Here is a 13,493-nt window from a genome sequence, read left to right on the forward strand (position 1 = left end):
CTTTGTTGAAGACATTTGTATTTAAACATAATTTTAAGGATGAAGTGAAATCTCTATTTTAATCACATCAACAACACATTGTTTATGTCTTAAAGTGTAGGAAAGTTGAAACAGAGGCTTACAGGTTTCCTTACAGACATAATGTATTGGATAATTTGCTTGCACAGCTGATGAAAAATCTCTGTCTAAAAAGTCCTTCTATAGGAACCTTGTGTACTTCACTTCAGTTTTGACTCCCTGTACATCTTTTACTAGAGTACACTGCAATTACTCCCTGAAACCTCTTCTTGTGCTCAGAAAGATGTTGTAGGTCACTCTTAAACAATTACATTATTTAATATCTTCCCAAAGAGCATCACACACCACTTCCTGTGGCCTGTCACTCTTTCAGTATGAGCTGCTACTCTTTGGTCTACTGCATGCTCCAGAAGCTTGAACAAACACAACACATTAACATTAGAAATGGAAGTGTTTTATGGGCCTTAATTATTGGGCATTATGTGGAGGATTCTGGATCTGGGTCCTAAATTCCTCCTCACACATGACTGAGGTTGGCTGAATTCTGAGTATAAGGAAGCATTTGCATTGTCTGGGGCAGTGTTGCTATGGCAGTGGATGGGGAAATGTGCACAGTCCCACACTTTCTTGCAACTTGTGCAAAACTAGCATGCTTAGTGGCGTATAACTGTTTCAGTGTGAGCTGCTTCCCTTTGGTCTACTCTGCTCCATAAGCTTCAACAAATGTGAGGGATTCTGGATCAGGGTCCTAAATGCTGCTTCACACACAGGTCAATATTTAGTCAGCTGCTCTGCCTATGACAGTTCCTTTAGAATGGAGTTCATCTGTTTTATTAATTATTCCTTAATCAAAGAATATAATGAATGTAAACAGGACAAGGTAAGTAATTGCATGGTGACAACAGATGATGAAACAGTCCTGTGTTGCCATTGTGTTTCATACACATCACAGTTTCAAAGAATCACTGGATGATTAGTAGAAATGAACATTTTGTTTTTCTGTTTTGTTGAACATTACATTAGAATACACCACAAGAGCACAGGAGTGTGCAGCACTGATTAAAAGTTCAATTCTCATTTTATGTTGTCAATATTCAGACTTCCACATCTTACATAATTTTGTGATTTTTAATGTGTTTTTGTATTAACTTTTTTTTTTTTGTGGCATTACAGATGCTGACACATTTTTCCTTAAAAGTGGACATTATTTTCCCATTTAACATTTCATTATAGTTAAGTATGACTGGATGATGTTACATCCATTAAGTATTCTCTGTGATCTTAACTAGTGAATATATATTGAAGAAAGCTTAAACATTGTAGTTAACTGTTTGTTACAGCTTGTTGTGTTTTGATGTTGAAAGTTCATAATGCTGATTTTGTTTTGTTGCTGCTATTTGTGTGTGTATTATTTGTGTAATTTATTTGTATTGGACTTGTCATTGTTTGATATAGTACTTCTGCTCATTTTGCATTTCTAGGTACTAACATCAGTTCCTGTATCTAGCAATGTTACGAGCCTGTCTAGGCTGTGAGGCCTAGGAAAAAACGAAACAAGGAAAAAAAAATGTAAATGACTCAGAATCTAAGTTGTAAAAAGTGAACAGCAACAAAACAAACAGAAGCACTAATGAAAGTCTCCTTTTTGGTTTATTTCACAGTGGATATTAATTACAAACAATTTCACTGCTGCAATGTCTTCAGAAGTGACCCAGGCCAAAACAACAAACAAAACTCACATTATTGAAAGAAAAATGCACACTAAATAATCCTAACAAACAAAATAAACATACAACAGACTTTCCGAACTTCCTGACACACCCAACAAAAGTGGCATTCACTCCAAACCACCAGTGTCCAACACCAAAGGCAATTTTTGTTTTAATTGCTGATCTAAGGTCAGTTGTGTGAGATCACATATGTTTCATGGTCATGTTTACATAAGGGTCAAGTAAACTTTCCCTGGAACAGTGCTATACAAATTAAAGCTGTACTGTACAGCAACGTAGACGTTAAACACTAAATTGGTAAGCGTGGATAACATCTGAAATTTGCTGGGCTGAACAACTGAAAGTCCTTTTCTATAACTGTTAACCTCCTTTCTTTGTAATTACATTTACCCAGAAAGACAAGACAGAAACATTTCTGTTTTCACTGTTTATTGATTTCTTTGTATTTTTTATACTAATAAACATTTCATTAATATTTATTTAACTAATGACAAAAACACAATGCAAATGTATTCAGCTGAAAGAAAACAATAAATGAAATTTATTCACAAATAATCACATGGGGCTTGTTTCACTGGAAGCTCCCTCACTGGCATGGCAAATGGAAAAAGTTGTTGGTTATAGGAAACTATATTACTGCATGGTGGCCATACGTAGAACCTCCCGGTTCTTTGTGCCACTGGACGGTGGTGTAGACAACCTGTGACTTGCCTAAGAAGGGAGAGTTGTCATTGGCTATGAGAGAGAGCTGCCCAAAGTCGATAGGAATGTATTGAAGAGAAAGTGACCGTGATAAAGTGGAAGGTGGTTCATGGTTTGTGGAAAGTGGATACGTCTGAGGGAGTCTAATAAAGGAGGAAACCATTGGCTCAGGATGCAGGTCTCGGCACTCTGCATAGGAGCGTGGGTCTTCTGCAGGAGTCCTGAGGGCCAGCGGAGGGTGAGATCTGAGGATTTGAGGAAGTGCGCTGCATGGTGTTGTGGTGTCTGCTCTCTGATTGGCTGAACATCTGGTGTTTGTGGGGAACATAGAAACAGGTGTCCTGAAAGGTTTGAAAGATCGACAGAGCACAAAGTGTGTGTGTTAGCCATAATTGTTAGCCATAATTAGCCATAATTATTAGCCATAATTGTTCAATTACCAAATAGATCAAACATGAAACACATGCACTTAACTGAGGAAAAATAAAACAAGCAAACATTTTTGATCTGCTAGTTGCATTTATATAAGTAATTTGTTCTAAATCTTTACCACAACAGAAAACCATGCCTTGTTAACAACCTTCCGAAAGGATTATTACTCATCACCATATTACAATAGTGGCGGACGTATGGCACTTTAACACCTGTAAAGTTTGCATCTGGACATAAGGTATCACTGAATATTTCCAAATTGTAAAACTGATAAATAAATCACCTAACTGATCACTTATAAAAGAATAATCTATTTTAAACTTATTTATCATGTCTGTCTTGTTACCGTCATGCTGCTTCCCAGGAAACAGTCAATCAATGCTGATCAACCAGCCCCGACCCCCTTGAACATGATCACCTCCTGGCATATGTTGATAGCCTTATCTATATGCACGCTCTGTCTTTTGGCTAAGATCAAGTGCAGTATATTTTTATACTACAAGCTTGATTTTATTTGGCAGGATTTTATTGCATGATTTTAATTGTTCTTATTCTTTGTGTTTTAGGCCCAGCTCATGCAGACTAGAAGCAGCAGCCCCTGGAGAAGTTACAAGATCTTTGGCCTTTTTTTACTGTTATCCATTGTTTGCTTATATTTTTTATACTTCTGCCTTCTGTCCATCTGTCCCAGTCTACCTTTACCCTGTTTTGGAACAAGGTTTTTGGACTGCCTTAAATAAATTAAATGCTTTCCAAATGAATGCCCTTGGTTTGCCCATTATAGAACTTATAAACCAATCACTTAATATTTGTAACCAATTACCTAAAAGTTACAATATTTTAACTCTTATTAACTCCATATGGACACATTGCCAGTTAATAGCTTGATCTGTCATAAAGGCATTTTACCATCTAACATCCTCTTATATTAATTTTGTGGTAACCAAATAGATGCATAATCTGAATTGACATTAGCAGAATACTGGGAAGTAACAGTGGCTGAGTAGACAGGCCTTTGATTTTGATAAGGTTTTTTTACAGCTGAATATAACTCCTCATTAACCACTGATGGATTCCAGGTTTTGTCTTTTGGGAAACTCACTTGGCAGTAAATTGGTTTTCTTGAGCTGTCAGGAGTTTTGTTCTTCTGGCTACTCACCAGTCTCACACTAGAGATAGTAGCGATGTTTGTGAATGGAATATGATTGGTTGCCAGTGTGTTACCAGAGAGTGCATCTTGCCTCTCATTTGCTGATTTCATTTGTTGAGTATATATCGTACTGCATGCTGGGGGAGGGTCAGAATGTTGGTGAGTTGTCATGGCATTGTCAGTGGGTGGTACCGGGCCCTGATTGGTTGAGACTGACACATTAGTATGGGTGGGATCACTTTGCTGCATCTCCTCATACAAGGGAAAATTCTGGAAATAAAAAAGAAAAAATAGAACGAACACAAATATTTTGAAAGTAACTGAACAAAATAATTATAGTAAATAAATACAGACCTCCATATTCTCCTGTGAATTTGGCAGACTTTTGTCTGGGAAAGAGAGTAGCATGACTTAGCACAATGCCTTTATCGAAGGCATCTAGATGATGGTTTTGTTTTGTTTTGATGGCTAATGTTACATACCTGCCCTGCATCTTAAGGCAAAGAAAATTCCAGAAGTAATTGGCAGTACCAGCAGAACTGTGATAAAAACACCTCCAGCATAAATAAAGGTACCTGTATATTTTTGGATAACAAAGAAAATACCAGAAACACACACACACACACACACACACACACACACACACACACACACACGACTAACTAAATATCTCCATATTTTAGTTTTACTTGTTTACTGAATATTATCTCTGATCACATTATTTAAATTCTAGACTAGAAATGTAGGATGCCTTTGTGTTACACCCTTCGCTGCAACTCGATCTACTGCGGACTATGCATGCCATAAAACTCCTGTACGTTCCCAGTCACCTGAGTTCTAACCTCACCTGGGTCTCGTTCTTCTTAATGTGTTCACTCTATATAGCCTCTTGTCTCTATTTGTCATTGCAAAGTCTCGTTTGCCAGCCTTGCGTTTCTGAGCTGAGCTGTAGTTTGTTGTCTTGATTATTGTTTTGGATTATTGGATTGCCTGCCTGTTTTCAGATATTCTCTTGCTTGTTCCCTTTAGATCTGTTTGCTCTGTGCCTCTACTTGCATCGACCATTTGCCAGTATTTGACTACTCTTTGGATTGCCTCTATTAAGCTGTATATCTTTACTGCATTCGACTTTGTCTCTATTCACAAACCTGACATGTTGTTTGATATCTGTAGTGTTAATGTTCCATCAGCTGTCTACTGGACTGCCCACCTTTATTTAAGATCACTTTTATATTTAACTAATTTAATTAAGTTATTTAACACACTGTTTATTACTATTTTATTAAAGACAGCACATCAACAATTGAAAACCACTGAAATAAAGGGGAATTCTTAAATTAACGGAACGAGGAACACTACTCTGAAACACATGCCCACAACAGCTACAGCTGTTACACACTGATAGAGACTCATACAAGGTAAAATGTCACTGAAAGAAGAAAAATGTGATTGCTGTACTGGTGAGCTGCCACTTTGTTCTGGTGGTTCGAGCACATGTTTACCACCTAAGAAACCTGAAATTGAGACCAAGTGTGATGCTGCCTTTGTGGTTTCTGGTACCTGAAGGCTGAGTGGAGTTTCCTGTTTCTGTTGCATTTCCTGTTCCATTAGTAGAAAGTGACAGCCCTGTGTGTTCACAAACATTCTCACACTGGAACCAATGCACATAATGTAAATGTGTGTTTGGTATTCTGACTAAACAAATACTAATGAAATTAATCGGTTGAATTATGGAAACATGAGTAATCACTCATGCTGACATTAACATTTTCTTTTAAATGGTTATGTAGTAACTATTTAACATTTAATTACAATAAATTTAGCTTTGAATGTAGCATTACAAACACTGAACTGCAGGTTTAATTGTACTTCGTCTGATTGGCTTCTTGCAACGTCAGTACAGAAAAATTCATCAGGTCAGAGCTGAGCTTAGCTCTCCACCTACTGCTATATATTAGCAATCAAGTGATATTTTACTGTTCAGTCAAAACACCTTCAAGGGGCATTGTAGGACAGAAGTGGGAAGATCTTACCTTTAGTGGTGTGGGGGTAGAGTGGAGTAGAGGACTTGGGTGAGGGTTTAGGTTGTGGAGTCTTAGGAGCTGGTGGAGAGAGAGACTGAACAGATTACAAATGCAGGAGCCCCACAATGAAAACAAAATATTCAATTTAGATACTGAAAAATATCCAGATTCTGAATCAAGATACTGAAATGTTTATGAAAAAAACACGCACCCTTACTCACAGTCAGCTGGACTACAGTGAACGGGTCTGACCCGACTGATTCAATGCCACAACAGTATTGTCCTGTGTCCTCTATTCTGAGGGCAGTGATGGTCACTACAAACATTTTTTTCTCTGTGTTGTCATGCAGAGAAAACCTTCCTTGAAACGCCCAGGGCTCCTTACCATCAGTTTTTACAACTGAGACACAGTCTTTATAGGTTCCCTTACAGAAATACTTGAGATAGGCTTCATATCCTTTAGCATAAGGACACTGGATAACTGCAACATTGCCCTCTGTTCCTGTCTTTCTGATCTGGGCACACAGCATACTCCCCACAGCAGCTACAAGAAAGCAGAGTGTAAGTGCTTGGTTCTCTTCACTGAGAGCTTTCCAAAAACACAATCTACTCAGATTCTCAACATCCTGTTTTGTAGAGTCCAAATGCTCTTTTTTAATTATCAAAGCCACAAGCTCTGGAATTCTCTACCTGACAATTTGAAATCAATTGGCATCCTTAATGCCTTTAAAAATAGAAAAATGCTTTTATTCAGTACTGCATTAGTTACAACTTCTAGCATGCTGTCTTATATTTCACTCTAAAACACTTTGTACGTACCTTCTTATTGTTCTTTTCTCTATCATTTTTTAAAAATCTTGTATTTAATATTTATCTTTGTCATTTAAAGAAATATAAAATTTGTTTAAAATATTCTTTACAAATAATGCTTATTATTATTGTTATAACTAATATTATTATGTCCTGTAAAACTGGTTTCAGTTAGTCAGTACTCATGGTAGTCTTAATAAATGTGCATAGTCATTATTTTTGTCAAGGACTTCATTTGTCTTGACAGTTTGAGTGATCTTATAAAAGAAGATTTTAAAAATTCTAACACCTCACCAGATAATAGAGTACAAGAGAGGCTGACAAAGGTCTTCATCTCTCAGGAAATTCAAGCATCAAGCACGTTTTGAAACTCTTCAGGTCTTCGTCAAATGCACTTTCACCCCTGAACTTCCATGGGAACCCTTCAGTGGTTCTGTATATTCTTATTCCCAAAATATTATTTTGTTGCCTCTTTTAGATGTTTTCAGTGTCCAGTTCACTTCCATGCTGTTGTGATGGTCTCATGTGAGTGTACAAGTAACTGTTTGTGTGCATATGCATGTGTGTGTGTGTGTGTGTGTGTGTGTGTGTGTGTGTGTGTGTGTGTGTGTGTGTGTGTGTATGTGTGTGTGTGTGTGTGAGGGAGAGTGAGAGAGGAAGGATGTGGTTTTTGAGCCGCTGTTAGCCTTCTGGTAGTTTCTCTTTGGGTTCAATGAAGTTTAAAATGTAGTGTGAGGGAAAATGCTTAATGCTTGCTTAAAAGAGGAAGTAAGAAATATGTGACCTTTAAGTGACCTTTGGCCTTGTCTTGACCAGTCTGCAAGAAAGGCGAATAGGGAAGTGATGGAGTATGACAGTTATCGCTTAACTGTTGCTGGGCAGGGGTGCAGCAGCAGGGAGTAACAACTTGTTTTTAGCAGGAAAGAATGTTCACAGACGGTTGAGATGCATGGCACCTGGAGTCATGAGATTAGCACATGAGAGAACAACGGGGAATGGTGGGGGTATATGAACTCATGTGAGAGAGAAGTTTGAGGCTTCTCTCCCTCGGTGCATAAGGGACAGAACCAATAAAGATCACTCATCTGCACATCTGGCTCGAGTCTAATTGATTTTTCCTCCAGAACAGTTTAACATAAAAAGAAAATCGGTGTAGTTATGGTATCCTCAGTCATTTGTGAATTTTTCAGTTAATGAACTTAATAAAATTAACATATAAATCCTGACATCCTGACGTACTTTAGGCATCAGGCCTAAAATCAACAGTTAACTGGCAATTTTTTTTTCAGACTCCTTTCCTCACTTAGTGTGTTTGGAAAGTCAAACTACATGGTCCACTCCAGAATCTACAGAACTATAGAACAGGGCCCCCTTCTCCAATGCACCGGCTCCCACTCACACAGGGCTCAGTGTGTGAATCAGCAGGTTGACTGTAAGAAGTGTTGAGTGGCTGACAAGTGAAACAGGTTACCCCAGGGACAGGGCTCAGTGTGTGCAGTGCTGGTGTTCCCTGCAGGACTGGAATCAGGCTTCTTTGACTTTAGTGCCTGCTATTGTTTTGATATTGGCAGAAACAGTGCCATCTACTGGTATGGAAAACAGCAGCAAAAGCTGCTTTTTAAGTGCACTGTACTTTGACTATTCTATCATACTCTTCTATTATAGAGTATTATATTTGCTTCTTCTTCTTCTTTAAATTCTTTGTATCTCAAAACAGTTGATTTATTTACACTTTTAGGAGTATATCCTACCCACTAATGGTGTAATAATCAGAAGCCACTGCCATGCAAAACCTAGTTATGTGCCCAATAATTACTAATGATAAATGAAATTTACTGTATAGTTATTTCCTATATTTTAGTGTTTGTTTTGATTACTACTAAACAAAAAAGTTTGTTTTGATAGGTCTATATTGATTACTCTGCTTTCTTCATAAGCCAAATCAAAATTATGAAAGAAATTAACCGCTTTACTATTAGTGTAAAATAGGCCTTAAATAATCAATCCATGGACACATAATCGTGGTTTGTGTACAACCTAGCTAATATTTTCAATATATGTACAAATTACCTAATATTCTCAATTAATAATGAGAATAATAATGTTAATGTCTTCAGAAAGTGCAGCCAGAATATGTCGCATTGGTGTGACTGTGCTATTTAAAGTGTAAATTTCTCAAAAATCATGGAATCGAAAAACAAATGGTGGCTATTTGTTTGTTTGTTGTTTGTTTATAGTTGTCTACAGACTTTTTGTACTGGTAATGAATCAAAAATGCATTCACAGTTGTTCCCGTAAGAGATATTTAGGTATGAAAGAAATGGACCAAGGTCCTGCATCCAATGTTTATTCAAAGTTGTGTACTTTTAAGCAAAAGGAAAGCACGTTTGGCCTTGCTTGTGAAGTTTACATTCACATAATTTAGAGAGTCGCGCGAGTCTGTTGCTGACATTATGGTTGAGTATTCAACTGAACTGGCATCTGGGAAGACCTATTATTGGCTGTAGGGGTGTTCTGTAGGCATGGAGCCTTCATGTGATTGGATGTGAAACTGGTGTCTTTCTGGTGATTGGTTGTAGTAAAGCTGTTGAATTTCCTGATGGGATTGTTTCTGGTGGGCTCATTCACAAAAGGATGAACCTCCGTAACCAATTGGATTAAAAATTAAACACAAAAAGTAAGCTAGGTCTATTTACTTTTTCTTATTCTACAATATCTCTGTCTCTCTCTAACATACCTAGATGCACATAAAACTAATTATTCTTACCTTCACTATTGTTTTGTTTTGTGACTTTCTTGTGCTTTTTTTTTGTTTGTTTGTTTTACCAGCATGAAAAGGCAGATGGCAAGAAGGAGCATCACTGCAGCCAGACCAGCACCTATATACACCCTCTCTGGAAAACAGAACAGAGAAAACTAAATTAACGTTTTAAACTCTCTTTGGAATACATAACAGAGCAATTAAATCTGACCAAATTGTTTAAAAATGCTTTGCATTCACTTTAACATTTGTTGATATCTTGTCATCAAATAATGCTTAATTCCTAGGATGCACAGGTACAGATGACACTGTTGCATGCTAAAAGCAGTAAAATGGCACAAAAAACATTTGAAGTACTGTTACCAGGTGTGCTAGTTGTACTAGTTGCGTGTATGGTTGTCCCATGCCATCTTGTATTGAAAGAACCGGTCACTTCCCTTACTTCTGTTAAAACAATCAAACAGAACAGCCCAGCTGTGTGCTTTTAATAGACAGAAACCAAGCCAAACCAAGCAACCATACCAACACAAACCAATCATCCAAATCAACGCAGCTGTGTGCTTTTAATAGATTCAACCAACCCGGCGGTGTGCTTTTAATCGCTGGTGTGTGTCATGCTGAAGCAGTGAGCCATTTTAATTTGCATCCTGATCAAAGTTTACAGCATTTAGCAGACGCTCTTATCCAGAGCGACTTGCAAAAGTGCTTTGTCATTTACTCATATAATACATCTTAGTACAGTACAGTAGTACTGAATACAGAAGCCAAACAATAGTACAGAAGCCAAAATAAACAGAAAAACAGATTGTTCATTGTTTTGCCAACTAAGCAGATTAAGGTTGGGATGGAAGACTTGCACTTTAATTATACCAAAAAAGAAAATAAGAAAACATGTATTTAGTTTTTATAATTTATATAATTTATATCATTTATTTTTAATTTAAAAATTATAATTTATACTTTTTTTAAATGTAACTTTCAAATATATAATACAATTCTTACTGATCTGTGCTGATTTGAGATTAGTTGTAAGAAAGATGAAGAAGAAAAAGAGAACAAATATACATGAATATGAGGTAAATGAACTTTCCAGTGATGTAATATTGTCTTTAGCCTCTAGGTGGTGTAGTAGCTGTGGGAGAGACCAGGAAATTGTGCTGTACAGGTGAAGTGTGGCTTCTGTCCAAGATGTTGATTTATATACTTTTTTTTTTCCTAATACAGAACATCTACTCTATTTCTCATGACACGTATGTCGATCTCAACCCAGGGTCCAGATCCTGCAATGATGTCTACCACACACTTGAAGTATGCGTCTGCTCAGAAATCTAATTTATACACAAAGAAAAGCAGTCTTAACCAGGACAGCACAACAAATTTGATCATTATTTATGTCTCCCCCTCTTCTCTGCAGCATGTTGAAGCTGATGCTATGGATGTCATATGTACAACTCTTGATCCCACAGCCAGGGCCTCTGGTGATATCTACCACACACTTGAAGTTAGTATCCTGCCAAACTAAGAATTTCCATATTTCATTATTAAAGAGCACAATCCGAATACTATTATAATTTACAGCACACTATGCTATATGTGTAAGTGTGTGTGTATGTGTGTGTGTGTGTGTGTGTGTGTGTGTGTGTGTGTGTGTGTGTGTGTGTGTGTGTGTGTGTGTGTGTGTGTGTGTGCTTACTTTTTTTTTTTTTTTTTTGGACTTAGAGAACTGAGCTCTTAAGCAGGTGTGGACACCACTGAAACACAGCATAGCTATGCAGCACAGAATTAAAGTGCCACCCCCAAAGCAGCACCTGTCTCTAAACTATGCCTTCTGGACATCCTGTGACCTGTTTCTACTGTGCTCACAAAACATTTCATGCATTGCTGCAAAGCCTCCCAACTGTTTTATAGTGTGCTGTTGTTCACTTTACTCCAGTAAACAGTGTTAAATTGGGTCAAGGCTCCCATGTTTTCAGAGTCATAGTGATTTTGTGTTTCTGTGGGTATGTGTGTGTGTTTAGACTGAGCCCAGATCATTTCAAAGTTAACCAGATTTAACCAGATCATTTCAAATTAAGTTTTTCCTCACTCCTACATGCACTGTCCTAATGTCTATAATTTAATTATCGCAGGACATGTGGTGTGTAAAGATTCTCAGTAGAAATACATAATGACCTGAGAAATAAAATGGCTTGGCATGTTAGGGGCAGGCAAATGAATAAAGAGTACAGCTAAGATAATCTTCCATGTAGATTTCTACTTCTGTCACAAAAAGTAGAAGTTGCATTTCAGACACATTTCAGCACAACTCTGCTCACACTGCCTCATGAATAAATGACGGAAGAGCAAGAAACTTGTGCATTGAACAGCCTGCACTTAAGTTATAGGCCAGATTCTGAACCCAAACAGCATTCACCCATTGAAATAACCCAGTGGATGACAGTGTCAGTGATGAGAGCTACACGATGGTAACTTATTCTCATTAATTAGACATTTAATTCATACTTTGGTATGTTTATGTTTACTGATAAGGTTTTTATGCAGTATTGTCTACGATGACAATGAAAATTCCATATGTATTGTACATTGTTAGTTGCACAGAGTTCCAGTCTGAAGAGATAACAACAGATACAGTTAATCAGTTACAGAGATAAAGAAGTGTGTATAAATTAGCTGTTGTAAATATTCTCAATAATATGTAGTTAAAGTGGTCAGTATAAAACCTTTTTTTTTTTTTTTTTTACAGCTTTATTTGAAGTCTCTCATAATCACTTTTCAGCTGTTTTTAAAGCTGAGCATTCTGGGTGAGTCTTTATTGTTATATGTTGTCTGTTTGTCTGACTGCTTGCCCTGTGCTGTCTGACAGTCGTAAGCAATGTAGTAATGTAATTCTGGAAAATGGTATAAAACGTGACCTGGCATGATGGGTATGAAACACAGCCTGGGGGTGGTAGCAGGTTCTCTCTGGAGGACTATGAGCTATGAGATCTTTCCCCAATTTCGCCATCTGGCCAATACACAGAGAGGCCCAGCAGTAGCTTTTGAACTGTTGGCGATGAGGATCCCAATGTGCAAACTTATTGTAAGACATGGAACTTTTGGTGTAACAAAGAAAATAAAATGAGCAATTAAATGAGCATTAAACGTTTCTACGTTGAAACAACAACGAGCATTATTTCAACCACATTTCAATGTTGAAGGTCGGTCAAATGCCAGCTGGGTCATCCTTTCATGAATCCTTCCTGTACCTCTGGACTCCTCTTCTTCAGCTCGTAAACATTAATTTAGTTTTTCATTCACCCTGACTTTTTTAAATATAGCTCCAAGGACATTACTAAATACGGTATCAAACAAAGCTCCAGCCTCAGCTTGAACTAGCTAACACAGCAAATAGCTTTTATTATAATATTTTAAGAAGTGATTTGGTGTGGTGTTGCGAGCGTTTGGGAAACATGATAGGATGCAGAAGCGAGTCAGGGAACAACATGAGACGTTTAATACGGAATCCAAAGTGAAACTCAAACAGCGACAGACAAACGGTGAACAGTGTATGCACAGACATACACATGAGTATAATGTGGTGCAAGCCACACAAGACATGACATTGTCAGGACAATGAGTTGGACACCACAATGGTTTAAAATTATGCACTAATGGGGCGAGTAACAAGTGCGTGCGTGCCCACACACGTATGTGTGTGTTTGTGTCTGTGTACACATATATATGTGTAGACACGTGAAACAGAAACAGCAACAATAACAAAGCCGTGTGGCGAGGAGGAGGGAGTAGGGGAGGAGGCCGTAAGATTCGGCATTATTTAGAATTGTTACTGGTTTTTAATTATTGTTGTTGTTTTGCTTGTAATCCTC

General features: G+C 37.5%; 1 protein-coding gene and 1 long non-coding RNA gene across 10 annotated transcripts; one reads left to right on the forward strand and one right to left on the reverse strand.

Annotated features, from left to right (window-relative positions):
- Positions 1–1,732: 1,732 nt before the first annotated feature.
- Positions 1,733–7,773, reverse strand: LOC118242606 (uncharacterized). 9 transcript variants are annotated; one of them, XM_081701444.1, is made up of 8 exons: positions 7,161–7,562; positions 6,278–6,600; positions 6,066–6,134; positions 5,593–5,683; positions 4,515–4,607; positions 4,387–4,421; positions 4,107–4,302; positions 1,733–2,758 (listed from the first exon to the last, which is right to left on the reverse strand). In XM_081701444.1, exons 1-8 carry the CDS (start codon positions 7,198–7,200, stop codon positions 2,484–2,486), a joined length of 1,122 nt encoding a protein of 373 aa, XP_081557570.1. In that variant the 5' UTR covers positions 7,201–7,562; the 3' UTR covers positions 1,733–2,483. The 9 variants fall into 9 exon arrangements, with proteins under 9 accessions (XP_081557570.1, XP_035390444.1, XP_035390445.1 ...); XM_035534551.2 differs by having other exon boundaries at positions 1,740–2,758; positions 4,124–4,302; positions 7,161–7,559; XM_035534552.2 differs by having other exon boundaries at positions 1,740–2,791; positions 7,161–7,559.
- On the forward strand, positions 6,493–12,718 carry LOC118242633 (uncharacterized). The gene is made up of 4 exons (XR_004776964.2): positions 6,493–6,617; positions 10,852–10,935; positions 11,042–11,128; positions 11,347–12,718. It is a non-coding gene; the product is annotated as an uncharacterized LOC118242633 (long non-coding RNA).
- The last annotated feature ends 775 nt before the right edge of the window (positions 12,719–13,493 follow it).

The sequence above is a fragment of the Electrophorus electricus genome, chromosome 18 (assembly GCF_041902795.1).
Source record: "Electrophorus electricus isolate QZ-2024a chromosome 18, ASM4190279v1, whole genome shotgun sequence".
NCBI classification, from domain to species: domain Eukaryota; kingdom Metazoa; phylum Chordata; class Actinopteri; order Gymnotiformes; family Gymnotidae; genus Electrophorus; species Electrophorus electricus.

Excerpts from the sequence above, each read along its gene's own strand:
- LOC118242606 (XM_035534549.2), bottom strand. The coding sequence starts at position 7,200 with ATGAAGACCTTTGTCAGCCTCTCTTGTACTCTATTATCTG. Across the intron at positions 5,684-6,065 it reads CTACCCCCACACCACTAAAG|TGTGAGAATGTTTGTGAACA; the intron begins GTAAGATCTTCC and ends CATTGGTTCCAG. Across the intron at positions 2,792-4,123 it reads ATGAAATCAGCAAATGAGAG|GACACCTGTTTCTATGTTCC; the intron begins GCAAGATGCACT and ends CAAACCTTTCAG.